The sequence below is a fragment of the Schistocerca nitens genome, chromosome 2 (genome assembly GCF_023898315.1).
Source record: "Schistocerca nitens isolate TAMUIC-IGC-003100 chromosome 2, iqSchNite1.1, whole genome shotgun sequence".
Classification (NCBI taxonomy): Eukaryota; Metazoa; Arthropoda; class Insecta; order Orthoptera; family Acrididae; genus Schistocerca; species Schistocerca nitens.
The window spans coordinates 459,124,290-459,147,781 of NC_064615.1; the positions used below are offsets into that span (position 1 = coordinate 459,124,290).

Sequence of the window (23,492 nt, forward strand, 5' to 3'; positions counted from 1 at the left end):
AGACTGTCACAAATAAATAAAGCTTTCGGCCAGTGAGGCCTTCATCAAACACACACACACACACACACACACACACACAAATGCTCACGCAAACGCAACTGAAACACATGGCTGCAATCTCAGGGAACAGGAACAACATTGCAAGCAGCAGCATAAGTGCATGATGATAATGGCAATTGGGTGGGGGTAAGGAGAATGCTGGGGCAGTGAGAGGGTCGGGGAGGGATAGTAGAGTGGTGAACAGTGTAGTTCTGCAAGTTAGACGATGGGCAGCAGTGAGGTGGGAAGAGGGGGCGGGGCAAGCAGTGGAAAAGGAGAGAAGTAAAAAGACTGGGTTTGATGGTGGAATGATGGCTGTGTAGTGCTGGAATGGGAACAGGAAAAGAGCTGAATGGGTGAGGACAGTGACTAATGAATGATGAGGCAGAGGTTTATAGGAATGTAGTATGCATTGCAGGGAAAGTTCCCATCTGCGCAATTCAGAAAAGCTGGTGTTGGTGGGAAGGATCCATATGGCACAGGCTGAGGAGCAATCATTGGAATGAAGGATGGCATGTTTGGCATGTGTGCTCAGCAACAGGGTGGTCCACTTGTTTCTTGGACACAGTTTGTTGGTGGCCATACATGTGGACAGACAGCTTTTTGGTTGTCATGCCCACATAGAATGCAGCACCATGGTTGCAGCTTAGCTTGTAGATCACATGACTGGTTTCACAGGTAGCCCAGTCTTTCATGGGATAGGTGATGTTTGTGACCATACAGTAGTACCATATTTACTCGAATCCAAGCCGCACTCGAATCTAAGCCGCACCTGAAAAATGAGACTCGAAATCAAGGGAAAAAAATTTTCTCGAATCTAAGCCGCACCTGAAATTTGAGACTCGAAATTCAAGGAGAGAGAAAAGTTTTAGGCCGCACCTCCCAAATTGAAACAAAGTCAGTCCACTGTAATATGAGACACAATTTAGGTCGAATGAATGACGATACAGCTACAGTAGTTTGGTTCGAGTCGTAAGCTTAGCAGTTAAGCTTTACCAGGAAGCCATTACTATGCATCAGGCGCTCCATCCGTATTTATACGGGTACCCTTCCTTTTTCATGTGCTTCGTCTGGTTTGAATTGATTGCTTATTTTTCTTTGATCTGATAAGTGCCGTTCTATTTGTTACAGGTGTTTACGTCACTCTAAGCTGAAACTGCATTATTGTACTGTGTCAGTGTCATGCATTGTTTGTCGCATTCTGATAATCAGTGTTTATGACCTGTCGCTGCACGGCTCGTGGCATGGCTTGCTTTTGTGCACCCTACCGCCGCTTCCAAAAAAAAAAAGGCGAGGAATCTTCTCATTAGCGAAGTAATGGCAAGTGACTGCTATTTGTTGTTACTTACATTGCTGCTTTCTTTGGTAATGATCAACAAGAACCAAATAGTAGACTGTGTATAATAGAAGATGTTCTGAACGAGAATTTAGGGAAAATTTTTCTCCGTTTGAAAATCTTTGCAGATGCCTCTTTAGTACATTACATTCTGCACAGAAATTAGAGTCATCTCAGATTTAAAAATCTAGTCAGTTGTCGTGCTTCATTTCTGACTGTATCACTATTCGGCGTAAGAATAATACGAATATAAACATGGCATGATATGTATATTCTTACGCGTTTGCTGTTGTCTCTCTCTATAGTTTCGTAGTTTATTAGGCAGACAGGATTTAAATGAGTTAGCAGCAAACACGAAAGAATACATGGCAAAATGTTTACATTCATATTATTCTTATGGTGAAGAGAATACTGCATGTGATTCACAATCTATAAAAGTTCCTATTAGCAACCATCTCTTGTCACAGGTAGGAAAAAATTCAGAACGTAGAGTTGGCCATATTGACAATCATCCCAAACAGTCTTGCCAGTCGGATTGTTGTAGTATTTTGAAAGGTTGCTACATTCAAAGATGAACAATATGGAATTTGTATTTACTTCACTGGATAATGTATGAAAATGCAGTGGTCGAAACTCGGTGCGGAGAAAAAAGCTCGTCTTCCACCTTTTTCTTTAAATTTATTTACTGACGCAGAGGTTTTGGCGCCAGTAATTATCTGTGTGGCTACAAAGCATGTCTGTGTAGCACTACATATATTCGATGGCAGAAGTTGGTTGTGGTGGCACCTACCAACATTTTACAGAACTTCCGCGTACTTTGCACTCGATTCTAAGCCACAGGCGGTTTTTTGGATTACAAAAACCGGAAAAAAAGTGCGGCTTAGATTCGAGTAAATATGGTAGCTTGTGGTGGGAGGATGTATGCGACAGGTCTTGCATCTAGGTCTATTACAGGAGTATGAGCCATGAGATAAGAAGTTGAGCAGGGGTTGTGTAAAGATGGATGAGTATATTGTGTAGGTCTGGTGGATGGTGTGGGAGGGGTAGGAAGGATAGCGGGCAGGTCATTTCTCATTTCAGGGCATGGTGAGAGGCAGTCAAAATCCTGGTAGAGGATGTAATTCAGTTGCTCCAGTCCTGGATGGTACTGAGTTACGAGGGGAATGATCCTCTGTGGACGGGTGTTGGGATTTTGGTAGGTGGTGGGAGACTGGAAAGATAAGGCATGGGAGATTTGTTTTTGTACAAGGTTGGGGGGATAATTACGGTCCATGAAGACTACAATGAGACCCTCGGTATATTTTGAGAGGGATCGCTCACCATTGCAGATGCAACAATCACCAGCAGCTAGGCTGTATGGAAGGGACTTCATGGTATGGAATGGGTGGCTGCTGTCAAAATGGAGGTATTGCTGGTGATTGATAGGTTTGATATGGACAGAGGTACTGATGTAGCCATCTTTCACGCAAAGGTCAATCTAGGAAGGTGGCTTGTTGGGTTGAGTAGGACAAGGTGAAGCAAATGGGGGAGAGGTTTTTGAGGTTCTGAAGGAATGTGGATAGGTTGTCCTCACCCTCGATCCAGATCTTAAAGATGTCATTAGTGAATCTGAACCAGGTTAGGATTTTCGGATTCTGGGTGTTTAGGAAGGATTCCCCTGGATGGCCCATGAAAAGGGCCCATCTAGAGAATCCTCCCCAATATATCATTTTGTTTCCTCATTTTGCATCAATTTAAACTTTTTTGTGAATTTTCACACGTATTTTTGTGAAATTTTTCGGATATAATTCTATGTTATTTATGTAATTTTTTTGCCTTTTTGCACCACCATGGATCCTTGCTCCTTCCGCCTGTGGCAATACAGAAAATTTTCCTTATTCCTTGCCAGAACCCAGTCCCACATACTGTTCATGCTTTTTTGCCTGGCTCACGGAATCCCCCCTCCTCAAATGGCCGTACCATCAAATTACCTGTCTTTAGCTGCCACCCCTCCTTCCATAATGACCTCCACCTGTTCAGATTCTGCCAATCCTTAGTCCTCATCAAAATGGTCCTGCAGAACCATATCAATCATGCCCAAACCTCCTTGCTGTACCTTCTCTACACCTGCAAAATTCTCTAGCTGTAATCCCAAATTCCTGGAACCCATAACACACATTGAAACTCTTGCCCTGCAGGAACTTGAGCAACATGCACAATACCACCTCAGAAAGCTCTCCACATTGCTCACTTCCTACTATCGCCTTGGAGTACCACTGTCCACCACCACTACAATAATCTCCGAACCTCCTCCACATCCCCTCATATCTGACAAACATGTCTCGCAGACCTACTATACTTACCCCACCATCCAGAACTCCCTCCCACCACCATACAGAATCTGGAAACTAAACAGATCCAAAACACAGTCGTGAACCTTTCCTCGAAAAGCCTTAGCCCTGCAGAAATATCAGTCCTTTCCAAAGGCCTCACCTTTTGCCCCACTCCTGAAGTCAATCATGCAGGACTTATTAAAGACATTCTCTCCTTCTCCTGGTCCCTACAGTGGAAACACTTATTTGCCACCAATCCTATCAATCAGACTTAACCAAAGACCAATATTGAACCCTGCCTAACTCAGTTCACTCCTCCATCCAACTGTGATGCACCGCCACTACCCTCAAATCAGCTGCTATTAACTTTCCAGACTTTCTTAACCTCTAACCTTGCCTCACCATCATTCCACAAATCCCTCAACATACAAACTTACCTTACATCCACAGAAAGAACCACAGTCAAGTATCTAAAAACTGATCCTGACCTTATAATCCTAACTGCTGACAAAGTTTCCACTACAGTTTTTTTTTTTTTTTAACCGCAAGAGTTGCCAGGGAGAATGGCTCTGCACTCTGTCAGATACTTCCACATACAAACTTTGCCACAGTGACTCCATTCCAGAAATCCAGCAGGATCACTAATCACTCCTCAAACCCTTATGCCCATCCCAGAACTTCACCCCAGAGTCCATCTCTCTACCCATCCCTCCCACTCCCCTCACTCCTACCTTCTACATGCTTCCTAAAGTCCATAAACCTAACCACTTGGGATGCCCCATTGTGGCTGTTTACTGTGCCCCACTGAGAGAATCACTATTTTCATAGACCTATTACACGAAACCTACCCTCCTATATAAAAGATACCAACCATTTCCTCCACCAACTCTCCACAGTTCCTGTCCCTTTACCACACAATGCCCTGCTTGTCACTTTTGATGTCAGCTCCATTTTCACTAACATTCCTAATGCCCATGGCCCTACTGCTATTGAAAACTATCTTTCCCAATGCAGGACAGATTCCAAACCAAGAACCTTCTTCCTACTCACCATGACCAAACAAATCCTCACACACAATTACTTCTCCTTTGAAGGCATTACCTCCAAACAATTCCAGGGTACAGCTATGGGCACCCACATGGAACACCTTATGCCAACCTTTTCATGGGCCATCTAGAGGAATCCTTCGTAAACACCAAGAATCCTAAACCCCTCACCTGGTTCAGATTCATTGATGACATCCTTGCAATCTGGATCAGAGGTGAGGACACCCTATCCACATTCCTCCACAACCTCAAAACTTCTCCTCCATTTGCTTCACTTGGTCTTACTCAACCCAACAAGCCACTTTCATGGATTTTGACCTTCACCTCAAATATGGCTACATCAGTACCTCCATCCATATCAAACCTAGTAGCCACCAGCAATAGCTCCATTTTGCTAACTGCCACCCATTTTATACCAAGAAGTCCCTTCCATATAGCCTACCCACATGTGGTCATCGCATCTGCAGTGACAAGCGGTCTCTCTTGAAATTTACCAAGGGTCCCACTCAAACCATCACAGACTGTAATTATCCTCCCAAACTCGTACAAAGACAGATCTCCCATGCCTTATATTTCCAGTCTCCCACCACCTCCCAAAGCCCCACCATCCAGCCACAGACAAGCATTCCCCTCAAGACTCAGTACTACCCAGGACTCGAGCAACTGAATTACAGTCTCTGTCAGGGCTTTGACTATCTCTCGTCATACCCTGAAATGAGAAATGTCCTGCCCACTATCCTTCCCACCCCTCAGACAGTGGTTTTCCAGCATCCACCAAACCTACACAATATACTCGTCCATCCTTGCACATCCCCTGCTCCTGACCCCTTACCTCATGGCTCATACCATTCTAAGAGACCTAGATGCAAGACCTGTCCCTTAAATCCTCCCACGACCACCTACTCCAGTCCAGTCACAAACATCACCTATCCCACCAAAGGCAGGGCTATCAGTGAAACCAGTCAGATGTACAAGCTAAGCTGCAACCACTGTGCTGCATTCTGTGTGGGCATGACAACCAGTAAGCTGTCTGTTCACATGAATGGCCACTGAAAAATTGCGGCCAAGAAACAAGTGGACCACCCTGTTCCTGAGCATGCTGTCAAACATGACATCCTTCATTTCAATGACTACTATACAGCCTGTTACATATGGATCCTTCCCACCAACACCAGCTTTCCTGAATTGCACAGGTGGGAACTTTTCCTGCAATACATCCTACATTCCCTTAACCCTTCCGGCCTCAACCTTCATTAGTCACTGTCCTCACCCATCCAGCCCCGTTCCTGTTCCCATTCCAGTACTACACAGCCGTTATTTCACCATCACACCCAGTCTTTTTACTTCTCTCCTTTTCTGCTACTCCTTCCTCCCCCCCCCCATCCCCCCTCCCCCCCCCCCCCCACTCCTCCTCTCTTTACCACTCCCCTTGTAGGGAAGCAGCCTACTCACGCTGTAGTAAATTCACATCAGTCTTTCCATTGTGTGCCAGCCAGTCCGCTGTAACTAGCTCTGACGTCATAAATGTTGCGCAGTACTTTAAAAATCAAGCAAATAACCTAAAACGTTTCTAGCATGTCAGGAGTAATACTAAATCAACATGTGTTGAATATCAGTTCGATAACTTTAACCATTTTCGAAATTTAGACGTTTTTCTGTAAAAATCATTGGCGCAACAGAAAAGAGCTAGAGACTTAAAAATTTAGATTTAGATTCCTTTTCCATAATAATTTAATAGAAATAGTACTTTGGATCTCACAAATTAAGATTTTAGTTGAAATTCATAATTTTCTGGTTTTTGTCTTAAAAATTAAGGAAGCAAGATAGATTAAGTAGGCTAATAAATAAGGCCAGGATGTTTATATTTAAGTAGAATGGAGATATGCTATAACCATAAAGATGTGAGAAGTTTCATTTGAATAACTATAAAACTATAGCGATAGCGTATCTCCAAAGGGCAAGTTCAGAGCTCGTCTACTGCGTGCAGTGTAATTAAATTAATTCTCTCGCCCAAAATATTTAACTTAGCCACGTCAAACTTTTATTATGATTACTTACCTGTGTGTTGAATGCACATTTAAATTGAGAGTTTCATCGGCCATCATCAAAAGAAGCTATGATTTATTCGGTAACTTAAAGTGGTGTATTACTAGCCCAGCGGCTAGTCGGGAGAGCCGATTTGATCAGGCATTCCCTTAGCCGTCCGCACCGCGGCTTTATATATAAGAACGCTGCAAGAGGAAGGAAGGCCCCAGTTCTAGCCAGACGCTGAATAGCACACCATCTGTGTCGGGAGTCGTGTCGCGTCGGTATCATTGCTATAAACGGCCTTGGATGCCGTAGTAAGTTACTCGGGATACGCGTAACCATGAAATCATTTTCGAGTGAAGTGTTAATTCTGGGATGATTTTAATTATCTATCTTCAGTTTGTGTATGTCGTATTTTCACATGCCGCCGCGGGACAGAAATTCTACCATTATTTAGCGTGGCGTTTGATGAACATTATCATCAAATTATGGCGAGCATTTACTTAAACATTTAATTTGGACAGTTATAGTTGCATCAGCGCATTAGACTCTGAACTGCTCTGTTAGTCAGATTGTGTGGATTCTTTTTTTTTTTTTTTTTTTTTTTTTTTTCCATCTGTGACTTTCAGAAAATAGATAACGTTTTTTTTCACGAACCTTTTTGATTATAAATCCCAGACAATCTCCTGATTTCTCAGAGCTATAAGCTGCAGCTATAAGTGTGTTTCTCAGATGAAGTGGGCACTAGGAATTCTAATTACAGGCTTCACGTTTTGCTAATCCCTTTCTGGTTGCAAAAATTGTAGTTAGAGAGCCAGTGTTGAGAATGGCAAAAGACAGCATAAATAATAGGAACATTAAATAACAACAATTAATTCCACTCGCCACCCCACATATGGTTAAAACGGCAAGGAATGCATCTTTTCTACAAACCAAACATTTATATAAACAAATAAATTCCACCCGCTGCCCCACACCCTGCCCTCAATCTAACCTGCAGCACTACAAGCACTACACTGTCCGCCACCCCTACCATACCATCACTCCCCCTCCTCCTCCCTGCCCAGTCTCCTCCTTACCCCCACCCAGTCACCACTTCCTTCATGCACTTGCGCTGCTGCTTGCAGTGTGGTTTCACTTGCCTGAGACTGTAGTTGTGCACTTGAGTTGTGTTTGCATGAATATGTGTGTGTGTGTGTGTGTGTGTGTGTGTGTGTGTGTGTGTGTGTGTGTGTGTGTGTGTGTGTGTCCTATTTTTGATGAAGGTGAGTGGCAACTTTTCTGTTCATAATATTGTTACATTCCACCCTGGAATTTTCTATTGTTTAATACCTGCTAGTCTACACAAAAATTTCTAAGCTTAAATGATGTGCTTTCTGTTATTGCTCCAACTATATCAAAACTAACCCATTTTTTGCTGCAGATTTGTTATTTATAACTTTTTCCTCATGTGATACATGGGATAAACTCTGTTAAAACAGATTATTGTTTCTTTTCATATATTACTCAGTCTCACATAGTAAATGGCTACCAGCTGTTCAGACCACTGAATAACTGAGTTTCAATGTAGCATCATGATGTAAAATCGCAATACAACAATTGTTGTACAAGTGTAGTAAGTTACATGGCTTTTTTATTTTATTTTATTTATTTTATTATTTTTTATTTTATTTCATTTTTTTTAATTTACAGTTTCTTACCCGGTGTGACATCATATATGTCTTGAAAAATGGAAAGATAATTGCGAGTGGACAACATGAGCAACTAATAGATTCTTGTAATTATTATGCAGATTTGCTGACACTTTATATGGACAACACACAAAATATTCAGGGGTGAGTCAGTTGCTTGTAAGGAAATTGATTAAACTTGACGTATGCTACCTTAAATTGAAATATTATTTAATGCAATTTTCACTAAAGCTAAAAAGATATCTCCATAGTGAAAGGAATCCAGGATCTCATATTTAGGTTTCCAATTACTTTCTTAATAAATTATGCTCCTAAAATTAAGACCCTCACACCCCTTGGTCTTGAAAGTTAAATGACATACATAGTTTTATTGAGAAGTAACTGTGGAGACTAAGATTCTAGAAGAAATGGGAAAGGTACATGCTATATTATAACACAAAGGTAAGATCTAGAAGCAAATCCCAAGCTACAAATGGAAATGAAAAGACATGTGTACAAGTATCCGAATGGAAGTAGGACTCTTAAGGACAAGGCCTAGGGGTAACTGAAGACAAAAGTAGGTTTTGATCACAAATGAGCAAAGAAATATAAATATGTAAAAGGGAACCAAACATGAACCAAAAACAACAGACAGTAGGGAAGGTAAATTGTCTTTGAGGTGAGAAAAAGTGGTGTAGAAAAATTAAATTAAAATGGAAATTACAAAACAGGACCATGAGAATCAGAAACGTTTGAAACCAACAAATCCAATAAGAGTAAAAACCCTAAGATAAGCTATTTTGTTGGTACTGCATCAAGGCAGATTATTTTTTTCATCAAGCGCCAGGTCATGCATAAAAAAGAATGTAAGGTTCTTCAGAAAATTAAACAATTTAGCTTCATCAATATGCTATATAGTAAATACATTGTACATAAATATGAGTAGTATCTGAGCCTGACAGTTCAAAAACTCTTGCAAATTCTGTCTGTAGGTATGTGGGAGTTACTGGATTGCCGTGATCATATCATAAGGTATCTTTAATTCTGTCTCTAAAAGTCAAAATAAACACTGATCAGTATGAAATTGGTTATCAGAGAAGCATGCTGAGACACTGTGAAAGGAAGTATTGTATGTCAAATGAGTTCCATGAACTGGAGTAGTACAGCAGTTGTATTTAATATTACTAAATTTCAATAACAACTTTTATTATTTTTGTTTAATACTAACATCTGGTAAGTCTAAGTATCCTTTCTCTCTTAGGCTCCAGAGCTATGACAGTGTTTCAACATTGTCATCTGATGTATTCAAGACATCAAGCAACCTGAACAGCAGTTTGAGCAGTGTCACAACAGCATGTGATGATGAAGTTGCAGCACTCACTGGTGAAGGTAGAATTTAAATTCTTTAGTACCTTCTACTGTTCAAGAACAAACTCTGAAAGGAACAGATGGATGGATGGCATTGAAATCTTCTGCTGATATTCATCCAGCTGTTCTCTTTCCACACTAGAATATTTGTAAATTCAGTTAACCTGATCCAGAAATTCATCTTTCTCAGCAGTCAGTCACAATACATTGCATATTTTAAATAACTTTTCCTTAATTTTATAGAACTGAAGTCATGTTGATGTCTACTACTCCTGTGTGCAAATTAAAGGCAAATGCAAGTAACTGTTCTGCTTGTAGGATGAATCCCAATCTAATCTAAAGCTTATTCCCTCTGATTGTTAGTAAACCTTCTTCAAGAAAAAGAAATAATATTTTTTTGTTTTAATTGATATAACCTTGGGATGTCCAACATCAAAGGTAGCAGGAAGAAAACTTCCTGCTACAGTTATTTAGCTGTGCTTAGTGGCAGACCTGCATGCTGTGCAACCTTATGTAAACACAGGACTGTAAAACACACATAATGTGGGCAACACAAAATAAGATCAGTAATAAAAATTTATTAAGCTTTTGTACAGAGTAATACTCAGATTATAGCATTGAAAAATGCATGACTCAGTATTCAAAGTCCAACATGTTGACTATCCTAACACACCGAAAATAATTAACAAATTTTGCAGGAGAGCTTCTGTGAAGTTTGGAAGGTAGCAGATGAGCTACTGGCAGAATTGGAGCTGTGAGGACAGGTCGTGAGTCATGCTTGGGTATCTCAGATGGTAGAGCATGAAAGGAAAAGTTTCCAAGTTCGAGTCTTCATCTGGCACACAGTTAATCTACCAGGAAGTTTCCAATTTAAAAAGGTTTACCAGAACTGGTGCATTTGATAGTACATTGTTCTGGCACTAACTAATAATGTCACTAAACACTCATCATGGAACCGAGTGAGGTGGCGCAGTGGTTAGCACGCTGGACTCGCATTCGGGAGGACGACGGTTCAATCCCGCATCCGGCCATCCTGATTTAGGTTTTCCGTGATTTCCCTAAATCGCTCCAGGCAAATGCTGTGATGGTTCCTTTGAAAGGGCATGGCCGACTTCCTTTCCCATCCTTCCCTAATCTGATGAGACCGATGATCTCGCTGTTTGGTCTCTTCCCCCAAAACAACAACAACAACAATATGATGATTACTCATAAGTAGGATATGCTATTATGGTGGCACTTGATGATGGAGTGGGCTAATGTAGACTAGAACTGTAGCACTCTAGGCACTTTCACGTGAATTCGGCAGGAACTGAGGCAGATGTGAACCGGAACTGAACTTGATGTGGACTGCTGAGTGGAGTAATGCAATCATTAGCACACTGGAATCACATCTGGGAGGATGACAGTTCAAGCTCACATCTGGTCATCCTAATTTAGGTTTTCTGTGATTTCCCTAAATCTGTCTGAGCTCATACTCCATCTCTAATCAACTCACTGTTGATGGAATGTTAAACACTCATCTCCTCCTCCTCCTCCTCCCCAATGTGGACTGAAGAGAGTGACTCTGCATCACTATTTGTTATGCGATTGGTGGGTGCACACATGTTGCTCCCCATGACATGTACCCATGGCATGTGCCCATGGCACCAGGGTAAACCCACATAAAACCCCAGTGAGGAGACAATCTGTGAAGTGTTATATCTCTCAATCTCTATAGGCTTTTCTGTGGGGTGAGGCTCAATGTTCACATTCACCAGGGTGTCACTGGTTGGCCACAGTTGGAGCTCACTGCTGGAGGCAAAACTGGGGGAAGCTGCTAGCTGCATCTGGAGGTCCCCAGGTGAGTGGCTGTACTGAAGTCTTCTGAGTCTGAAAAAGAAAATAGCCCATGAGTTCTTCCTACATGTCAATGAGTGCATTCTGGCCAGATGTTATTCCTGTGATGCGTAACGACACCTTGTTGATGTTTTATTCTAAATGTGCATTGCTTAGGTACTGAATGATTGTACCATGTACCTAAGATTTCTTACACTTCTACACATTGTAATGAGTACTGGATCATTTATTTTAAAATATTTTTGTCTTGACTGTTGTTGAAGTTCTAGCTGTGTATGCACAAGTGGCTTTACAATTTACCTTTAACTGTGATTCAGTCTTCAATGTAGTTTCTCTGCTGAAATCTGGCATCATGCAGAGTGGCTGTGCTCTGAGAGAGAGAAAAAAATCAATGAAATTAAATAATCATATGGCAGTTTCAGCCAGGAGACTTCATATGGGTTTTTTCAGCCACCTAGTGCAAGTCTTTTTATTTGGTGCCACTTCAGTGACTTGCATGTCAATGATGATGAAATGGTGATGAGGACAATGCAACTTCCAGTCTCCAAGCAGATAAAATCTCTGACCCAGGTAGGAATCAAACTGTGTCCCCCCTCACATGCCTGTCAGCCACACTGACTATTCAGCTTTTCCATAAGTACAATGGCTTCATGATGAAATGGTGCAGTTTTGTATTGTGAAATGCTATTCCCTTCAAAAAAAATATTCCATAGTTAAAAAGGGAGAGAAGGAAACATAGTAGGTGAATATGGATTGGGGGGAAGAAATGAAAGAGGAAGCCGCCTTGTAGAATTTTGCACAGAGCATAACTTAATCATAGCTAACACTTGGTTCAAGAATCATAAAAGAAGGTTGTATACCTGGAAGAATCCTGGAGATACTAAAAGGTATCAGATAGATTATATAATGGTAAGACAGAGATTTAGGAACCAGGTTTTAAATTGTAAGACATTTCCAGGGGCAGATGTGGATTCTGACCACAATCTATTGGTTATGACCTGCAGATTGAAACTGAAGAAACTGCAAAAAGGTGGGAATTTAAGGAGATGGGACCTGGATAAACTGAAAGAACCAGAGGTTGTAGAGAGTTTCAGGGAGAGCATAAGGGGACAATTGACAGGAATGGGGGAAAGAAATACAGTAGAAGAAGAGTGGGTAGCTCTGAGGGATGAAGTAGTGAAGGCAGCAGAGGATCAAGTAGGTAAAAAGACGAGGGCTAATAGAAATCCTTGGGTAACAGAAGAAATATTGAATTTAATTGATGAAAGGAGAAAATATAAAAATGCAGTAAATGAAGCAGGCAAAAAGGAATACAAACGTCTCAAAAATGAGATCGACAGGAAGTGCAAAATGGCTAAGCAGGGATGGCTAGAGGACAGATGTAAGGATGTAGAGGCTTGTCTCACTAGGGGTAAGATAGATACTGCCTACAGGAAAATTAAAGAGACCTTTGGAGAGAAGAGAACCACTTGTATGAATACCTGGCAACCCAGTTCTAAGCAAAGAAGGGAAGGCAGAAAGGTGGAAGGAGTATATAGAGGGTTTATACAAGGGCGATGTACTTGAGGACAATATTATGGAAATGGAAGAGGATGTAGATGAAGATGAAATGGGAGATAAGATACTGCGTGAAGAGTTTGACAGAGCACTGAAAGACCTGAGTCAAAACAAGGCCCCGGGAGTAGACAACATTACATTAGAACTACTGATGGCCTTGGGAGAGCCAGTCATGACAAAACTCTACCATCTGGTGAGCAAGATGTATAAGACAGGCAAAATACCCACAGACTTTAAGAAGAATATAATAATTCCAATCCCAAAGAAAGCAGGTGTTGACAGATGTGAAAATTACCGAACTATCAGTTTAATAAGTCACAGCTGCAAAATACTAATGCAAATTCTTTACAGACGAATGGAAAAACTGGTAGAAGCAGACCTCGGGGAAGATCAGTTTGGATTCCCTAGAAATGTTGGAACACGTGAGGCAATACTAACCTTACGACTTATCTTAGAAGAAAGATTAAGGAAAGGCAAACCTACATTTCTAGCATTTGTAGACTTAGAGAAAGCTTTTGACAACGTTAACTGGAATACTATCTTTCAAATTATGAAGGTGGCATGGGTAAAATACAGGGAGCGAAAGGCTATTTACAATTTGTACAGAAATCAGATGGCAGTTATAAGAGTCGAGGGACATGAAAGGGAAGCAGTGGTTGGGAAAGGAGTGAGACAGGGTTGTAGCCTCTCCCCGATGTTATTCAATCTGTATATTGAGCAAGCAGTAAAGGAAACAAAAGAAAAATTCGGAGTAGGTATTAAAATTCATGGAGAAGAAGTAAAAACTTTGAGGTTCGCCGATGACATTGTAATTCTGTCAGAGACAGCAAAGGACTTGGAAGAGCAGTTGAACGGAATGGACAGTGTCTTGAAAGGAGGATATAAGATGAACATCAACAAAAGCAAAACGAGGATAATGGAATGTAGTCAAATTAAATCGGGTGATGCTGAGGGGATTAGATTAGGAAATGAGACACTTAAAGTAGTAAAGGAGTTTTGCTATTTAGGGAGTAAAATAACTGATGATGGTCGAAGTAGGAGGATATAAAATGTAGACTGGCAATGGCAAGGAAATCGTTTCTGAAGAAGAGAAATTTGTTAACATCAAGTATAGATTTAAGTGTCAGGAAGTCGTTTCTGAAAGTATTTGTATGGAGTGTAGCCATGTATGGAAGTGAAACATGGACGATAACCAGTTTGGACAAGAAGAGAATAGAAGCTTTCGAAATGTGGTGATACAGAAGAATGCTGAAGATAAGGTGGGTAGATCAAGTAACTAATGAGGAGGTATTGAATAGGATTGGGGAGAAGAGAAGTTTGTGGCACAACTTGATTAGAAGAAGGGATCGGTTGGTAGGACATGTTTTGAGGCATCAAGGGATCACAAATTTAGCATTGGAGGGCAGCGTGGAGGGTAAAAATCGTAGAGGGAGACCAAGAGATGAATACACTAAGCAGATTCAGAAGGATGTAGGTTGCAGTAGGTACTGGGAGATGAAGAAGCTTGCACAGGATAGAGTAGCATGGAGAGCTGCATCAAACCAGTCTCAGGACTGAAGACCACAACAACAACAACAACATAGTTAAAAACTGAGTGTCATTGTCCAAACAAAGCCTGAATCATTCCCATTGATGACATTTAATCACAAATGAAAATTTTGATAATGCATCAATGATGATGATGAGCCAGTATCTTCCTAAAAAATGGCACTGCAAAATTGACGTGTAGATGTGAAGATGGTTTTGATGCCTGTTCCCATGGCAAATATTCTTGAGAAGGAGGTGACTGGCATTTTTGTTATCAGTGGCATTTAGGTAGGACCACTTCTATGTCCTGATCTATATTTTTCTAGTAGCAATGTTCTTTGGAAATGCACTTAGTACGTACTATGCCCCAGTGGTATTGACAGAACACTTGGAGTACTATGGATTTAAGTACCTCAGGAGTTACCTTCATGTTTTTCTGGATTCTGAATGTACTAGAATAATACCCTTGTACATTGTGAGTGCTTGTCTCATATGCCAGAAAGATATAATTTCAAACGTATCAATTTTCTGTCAGTAGGCCTCTCCATCTGAATGTACTATTTAGTATTATGGGGCCTGGGTGCTGTGTTGTTCTCATCACCATTTAATCATAAAACTGAATTATTTGGCACAAGCTATGTAATAAAATTAGAATTTGACGGGAAATTTTCCACAGCATCTTGACTAACTAAATATAAAGAAACACAAACAAACACAAACATACACACAAAATTCAAGCTTTCGCAACAAACTGTTGTCTCATCAGGAAAGAGGGAAGGAGAGGGAAAGACGAAAGGATGTGGGTTTTAAGGGAGAGGGTAAGGAGTGATTCCAATCCCGGGAGCGGAAAGACTTACCTTAGGGGGAAAAAATGTGTGTGTGTGCGAGTGTATACCCGTCATTTTTTCCCCCTAAGGTAACTCTTTCCGCTCCCGGGATTGGAATCACTCCTTACCCTCTCCCTTAAAACCCACATCCTTTCGTCTTTCCCTCTCCTTCCCTCTTTCCTGATGAGAGAACAGTTTGTTGCGAAAGCTTGAATTTTGTGTGTATGTTTGTGTTTGTTTGTGTGTCTGTCGACCTGCCAGCACTTTCATTTGGTAAGTCACATCATCTTTGTTTTTAGATACATTTTTCCTACGTGGAATGTTTCCCTCTATTATAAATATAAAGAAAAATATACTTGCTGAAGAATCAACATTTTTGTCCTGCCCCATAAGCAGTTCTGAAAGCAAATCTGCTGTGTTTTTCAGAAGAATTTAATGTAATTTGATCCACAGTTATTATCTCACAAAAGTAACACTAAGTGCTGCAGTCACTGAGGTGCCCAGAAGGAAACGTATTGTTTGGTCCAAAGTTAGCCACAAAAGGCTTGTGGTTCATAAAGAGTGTGAATTTATGATCTTAAGTCTATTTGTTTAATTTTTGCACAACAAAAATAATCACAAAAGTCTTTTTATCAATGTGACTGTAGTTTCTTTGAGCAACAGTCTGAGTTTTTTATGTGTACAGTATTGGCCATTGAGATTCAAGTTGCGGATGTGATAAAACAGTGCCTTTGCTGTATATCAAATCATCAGCTTCTCTTGTTATCCTTTTATGTGTATCATATGTCTTGAGAAATTTAGCATCAAGCAAACTTTGCTTTATTAAATCCACGGTGCCATTTGTTGTTCCAGTTACACTTTGTGTCCTTGTATAATAATTTTTGTAGTGTTCTACTTATGGAAGAAGCATGTTTGATAAAGTTCTTAATTCAGCACTTAATTGCTTGATGTCTTTTAGAAGCACAAGGTTTTTTATTGCTTCAATATATAGAAGTGTTGCCTTGATGCTGTATTCAGACAAAATGTGTGCTAAGTCCTGCACTTCATGCTGGAAGAAGATGCACTTGTCTTTATAACATTTTAAATGCGTGGCTTGCAAAATTTTGAAGACAGATTCCAAATTATGTAACAACTCATCTGGAGTTGTTCCTGAGGCAGTGATGTTGTCAAGATAGTTTGTAGCATTTTGAGCATTCTTAATTGTTCTAAATGTTGCTGGAACAAACTCAATACTCTGTCTAATCCAAATTGTAATCTTTTGTACCAATATAGACCAAACAGATTATTGATAACCAGAATCTTTGTGTTTCATTCTCCAATGGTATTTGTAAATACGCCTTCTTGAAATCAGGTTTTGCAAAGTAAACTTCACCAAATAATTTTGATGTTAGTTCTTCTGGTTTCAGAATCAGATGAGAATCAATAATGGATTGTATCTCCACAGATCCTTAATGTGCTATTTGGTTTCTGTACTACCAGAACTCTCATTGCCTGTTGGCTACTAGCTATACATTCAATGATATCATTTTGTTCCAGGTCATCGGTTCCTGTCTGATTTTACCATTTTATGCAAAGGAAATATTGTATGTTTTGCAAACTTTGGCACTGCATTCAGCTTCAACATGATGTAAGACTTGTAGTTCTTAATGCTGCTTGTTGCTTGTGAAAAAGTATTGTTAGATTGTTGCAACAGTGTTTATACTTTTTCTGTTGGAACATCAGTCTGAATCAGATTTGGTATCTTAGAAACTGTGAAGCCTAGAGTGTTAAAAGATCAAATCCTGGCAAATTTGTTGCATTCTAGGAATTAACATCTAAGAATCTTGCTTGTTTGGTAAATTACTTGTAAGCCACTTCCATTGTAAATTGAACTTTGTGGACTCTGCTAGTCGCTGTCACTAAATAGTGAACTCTGGAACTTTTTTAGTTTTTGCAGCCCTAATTGGTGGTATACCTGTTCATTAATTGTTCAAATTGAAAAGCCTGTGTCAATTTGAAATTTTAGTGACACTTTGTTTGCTCTAAGTGCTACAGTTAAAACTTAAACAGTCATAGAAAATATTGCATTCACATTATGTTTTGTGTGTGGAAGATTGTTAACAAATAAATGTATTTGTTCATGTTCTTTGTGAACATCACACCAAATTTTGTTCTTAATCACTCTTGTACACACAGTTGTCTTGTGTCATTGCCTTATGTGCTTTGTATGGCAGACTTCTTCTGTGTGCCATGTCTTGTGACAATAACTGTGTTTAGCATCTTGAAGGAAATAATTTTTCAATGAGTCATTAACTCTAAAGCACGCACAAGATTTTAATTTTGTCTTACTAGATCTGTTTATGGACAGTAGTGTCCATAAGACCTGTGTTTTCCACATATGGCTACACATGTCACAAGACCTTGACAGTTGCCAGTGCATTGTAAAAACATCATCATCATCACAATGTATTATCTCGGCTGATATTTGCGTCCATTTGTGTGCCCATATTAATAGCAGACAGCCTTGCAAAGACATATTGATTAAGCTAAGCAGGTACTTACTTAATTTAGTGTCTGGTAAATGTATGAATAGGATACCTTCAATTAAAGAGTCTACATATGAATTTTCACACTGATTATTTTCGCACTGAAATTTACACTCTGTAATTAGGCCATGTATCTGTGCTATCAACTTTTTATAGCCTTGATATTGTTTCTTTAAAGATGGCCTGTGACTCAAAATACATTTCAAGTTTATTCTGAATTTTGAAGTAGGTAAATCAGTCTTTGAAATAATTTCTGGAGCACTGTGTACATGTCAGGCCTGGAATTGGCAATAAGAAAAGCTCAACATTCTACATCACATTGTGTGAGATGAGATATTGTTTCAGTATTGTAATATAGGCCAGGTAGCCATATAATTTCTCATCAAACCCTGGAATGGGTGGTGGCAGCAGGTTAATTTGTGCTGAGCCAGCTTCCTTCTTTTTGTCCAGTTTCACCATGTCTTAGAGTTGCTACAGTAATAGGATAATAGGCTGCAGTACATCTGCTTGAAATTGTGTTGTGTCTGAAAAATATAACTCAAAACAGTGTGTGAAAGTCCTTAAGTTCTTCCTGGAAAAATAGGGAATTATCAGTATAATTACAAAAAAGTCAAAGACCCACATAATGAAAGTATTGCTGCAAAAGCATTTCAGAAATGTAATCATGAAATGAGTTAAAAGTCATAGCTTTTCCCTTTTGCTGTTTATGAGTCTTTGGAAAATCTATTGTTTACCTCATCACTATTTCTGATTGGTGTGAATTCCTACTTTTATCTCATCACCACTTGTAACACAGTATTCGTCACAACCTTAGAATGCCCAACATCACAGGTTGCAGATTGTGTACTCCCAACTACAGATATTTATTTGCTGTGCAGGGTGAGTGGCCTGCACGCTACATAGGATGCTAAAACACTCATAAAATGGGCAACAAAAAATGAGATCAGTAATAAGTATTTATTAAGCTTGCATGAAAAATAATATTCAGCTTTTAGTGTTGACAGATGTATGGCTTGACATATGAAGTCCAGTGTGCTGACTAACCCAACATGTTGGAGATAACTATCTAATCTAAAAATGCTCAGCATGACTGTTGTATTTGATAGTACTCTATTCTTTGTGTGTCTAATGCTTCCCTAGACACTTCTTGTTGATCAGTACAACAATTACTCATAAGAAACAGTTGCTATTATGGCAGAAACTGAAGATAACATCAGCTAATATAGACAGAACTGCAGCACTGTGGGCATTTGAACATGAACCCAGCATGAACTGCACCAAATGTGATATTCTAGGCTTCACAATTCATGATGGATTGAATCAGTTTTATACTGAACTTCCGACCAAAACAGCTACAATCACTATTGCAAAAATGTGACAATATTTTCTTCAGAAGCAACAAGTACTCGATGTGAACTGGATGAGAGTCAACACTATTTATTGCATAACTGACAGAATAATTTTGCATCTGTGAAGAGGAAAGCAGTTCCAAATATCATCAGTGATGCCTGTCGCAGCTGATATCACTAATGGTGGATGAATCTGATGCTTTGACAGTCTTTTAGCAAAATCAGAAATGGGCCCCATATTATGAGTGCCATCTAGGCAATAATAGAATGGGACTCAGTGTGTCACCATGGCTGGATTGCTTGCAAGGTGGCAATCTGTAGTGCATATCATTGTGTACCAGTGATGATGTACACACCATTTTTCATATTTCCATATTTATCTGACAAGTCTCTTATAGAAATGTTTTATTTTCATCATGTGGTTTTAGAGCTAACTGATACTGTATATTTTTAATGTTTTATTTTTATCTGTACAGTTTTATCAGACACCACACATTGTACGGGTGATGTGCAGTGAAAGAGAAACTATATCAACTTCCTACAATCTAAGGTCTATAAAATTGCATTTGAAGACAGTAATTTTCTTTCCACATACAAAAATACTTGTATAAAATTGTTATATGGGTATATGACTGTACTCTGATGTTATAATTTGTGTATGTCTTTGCTCTGGATCAATTTGCCAATTTTTAGGTAGTCCCACATGAATATCACGCTGTCTACTGTTTTGAGTTGAAAGTAGAAAATGTTCAAAACAGAAATGAAATATGGTAATTTGTAATGTACAGTACTTGATTACAGTTACTGAAGCATGGAACATTGCCACCTGACTGAAAGACACTTGAAGAAGTGCAATGCTATTTCATTTAAATTGTGACTACATTTGGTTTTTTCATACCATACTAAAACAAAAGTAAGAATGATAAGATTTATAGATAGTCTTCCAGATGAGAAGAAGTGAGTACCATATTTACTCGGATCTAAGCTGCACCTGAAAAATGAGACTCGAAATAAAGGGAAAAAAAATTTCCCAAATCTAAGCTGCACCTGAAATTTGAAACTTTAAATTCAAGGGGTGAGAAAAATTTTAGACCACCCTCCAGATCGAAACAAGGTTGGTCCATTGTAATGTGGGACACAATTTAGGTCGAATGGAAGAAGATACAGCTACAGTAGTTGAGTTCAAGTCATAAGCTTAGCAGTTAAGCTTTACCAGGTAGCTATTGCTATGCGTCAGGCACTCCGTCTGTGTTTATATGGGTACCCTTCCTTTTTCACGTGCTTCGTCTGGCATGAATCAATTGATTATTTTGGACTCCTGAAAGAAAGGATAGCTCATATGGTAGAGCATTTGCCCTCATAAGACAAAGGTCCCAAGTTCGAGTCTCGGTCTGGCACACAGTTTTAATCTGCCAGGAAGTTTCATATCAGCACACACTCTGCCGCAGAGTGAAAATCTCATTCTGGAAACATCCCCCAGGCTGTGGCTAAGCCATGTCTCCGCAATATCCTTTCTTTTGGGAGTGCTAGTTCTGCAAGGTTCACAGCAGAGTAACACTTATAAAATATGAATGAAAATAACTTAGAAATGATAAGCTGAAATTTAAATCAAAATTTTATTAGGTTTGTAACACATCTTATATGAAATGTTTAAAATATCAGTCATGATTCTGAATCACTATCACTCAATTCTTTGTTGCTCATTTCTTCATACAGAGCATGGTCCTCCGTACCATCTTTGTGCATTGGATATCGAACATTTTTTAAATGCTTGTTACACAGTTTGATTTGTAACACACTTGCATGCATCATAAATATTGGCACACTTGTGACAAACTACCGTGTTTTACATGGCCTGTTGGTGTCAGTTCTCTGTCACTTTTCGAAAGCCAGTCTGTGTACATCCATTTAAGTTTGTCCTTAAATGGTTTATTTAAACAGACATCAAGTGGTTGCAGAATTGACATCATCCTACCTGGAATTACTGCCAAGTCCATTTTGCTGTCCTCTAATTTTCATTTTACTGCAGGTGTTGTATGACCTGTGTGCACATCTAATACCAACAGACTGTGTAAACCAAGCATTATGTCAGGACGACGATTCTACACATACCTTATCCATTCCAGCACCATGTCCTCTGAAAACCACCCAGTTTTATTTGCTTGTAAAGTTACAGCTTTTGGAAACACTTCTGATTTTGGTAAAGTCTTTCACTTGAAAACTATGTATGGGGGTAATTTATGTCCATCTGCTGTGCAAGCAAGCATGACGGACATCCGCTGTTTTTCACCCCATGATGTAAGAACACTTATGTTTTTCTTTTCTTTGGTGTCAACTGTATAATTTGACAGCATGTCAAAATATACGGGAGTTTGGTCAGCATTTCCTATCTGACAAAGAAGGTATTGCTTTTCTGTATGCAGCCTAGTTATGAAGTGCTGAAATTCCACAAGTTTTTCTTCTGTGCAACTGAAGTTCGCCTCCAAAGTGAAAAACCACAGTGCTTCATAAACAGATAAAGCCAGCTGTGACCAGCCTTAAAATTTTCCATTTTTTGTTCTCTAGCAATTCATATGCCTTAATTTTTAAAATTTCGGCATTCACAGGCAGAAATTTCTGATGCTGTTCCTTAACAAATTCATTTAAAATCACTTCTAGTGCATATCAGCCACACATTGGCCTATTAAATGCTTTCCTGCTACTTGAACATTCAAATATTTTGCCATCGCCTGACTTGCGCTCATCAATCCTGTATCGCAGACCTGCAGCACGATTAGAACTTTGTTCCGCAAAATAGATAACTCCCCTCATGAATTTGGCACTATAATTAAAGTGCTTCATTATGGTTCACTAACACCATCAAGCATTTCACAAAATTCCATTAAGCAATAGGTGCCACTACGTGAAATCTTAATGAGCCCCAGTGTGTCAACTCGTGCAACAATCCTAAAGCCTTGTGCATTGTTGGTATTTTTGTGTAAGAAATTTATTTTTGTTGCTATGAATATTTGAAAGGCTGCTACATTCAAAGATGAACAATACGGAATTCTATTTACTTCATTGGATAATGTATGAAGATGCAGTGGTCGAAACTCAGGACGGAGAAAAAAAAACTCGTCTTCCACCTTTTTTTTAAATTTATTTACTGATGCAGAGGTTTTAGTGCCAGTATTTATCTCTGTGCCTGCAAAGCATGCCTGTGTTGTGCTACATGTATTTGACAGCAGAAGGTAGTTGTGGTAGCACCTACCAACGTTTTTCAGAACTTCTGCTTACTTTGCACTTGACTCTAAGCCAGAGGTGGTTTTTTGGATTACAAAAAATGGAAAAAAAGTGCTGCTTAGATTTGAGTAAATATGGTAAAGGCAGCTGTATATGTGTAGGTCGAGCACTGAGTAGGTGTTACACACAAAAGTTTCTGAGGCACACACAGAGCTTTCAGTAATAGAAGTGTGGCAGTGATGATCAGCTACAACTTCAGAACCATAATCAAGCCAAACCCAAATCCAGCTATGGCACTCTGGGCCACCTGGGGTGCTTGAAGTTAAGCAAATGCCCATTTCTTATGGACTTCTGATGTGAGATACTCCTCTCATAAAGGTGATATACTGAGAATACAAACCGGAAGGTGTATAAGCAATTTGCAGGGGTGCTCCAAGCTATTACTCTTGACTTATTGTTAACAAATGTAATATACTCATATTTATAGACCTCCATGTAAATGCTATTTGCTTTGTATTAAAATGTACTTAAGCAGTGAAATTTAAGAAAAGTATTCATCAACTCAACACTACTGTCAGATTCAAAATTGATATTCCAAGAAATAGACAGGTAACAGCAGCCCACTCAGCTGGAGTTAGACCCCTAGAAGTCATTCATAAATCATAACTTTTGGATTGCTGTATTCTGCAAAATTGTTCCACGTGAAATGATACAATCAGCTGTCAGAAAATCCATTTTAGAATATAACAGAATTACTTAAATTAAATTGTGTCAATCTGATATTCTAAGACTCATAGTGTATTTCTATATGTCCATAGTTATATAAAAGTGATGAAGCCTATTTCTTTGT

At 39.4% G+C, this 23,492-nt stretch overlaps 1 protein-coding gene across 1 annotated transcript in view; it reads left to right on the forward strand.

The window, feature by feature from the left end:
• The window catches only part of LOC126236346 (ATP-binding cassette sub-family C member 12-like), a 535,156-nt gene that overhangs the window by 303,176 nt on the left and 208,488 nt on the right, over positions 1–23,492 (forward strand). Inside the window, exons 17-18 of the mRNA XM_049945576.1 lie at positions 8,454–8,596; positions 9,693–9,820. Of these exons, the coding sequence (XP_049801533.1) occupies positions 8,454–8,596; positions 9,693–9,820 (271 nt within the window). The remainder of the gene's footprint in view (positions 1–8,453; positions 8,597–9,692; positions 9,821–23,492) is intronic.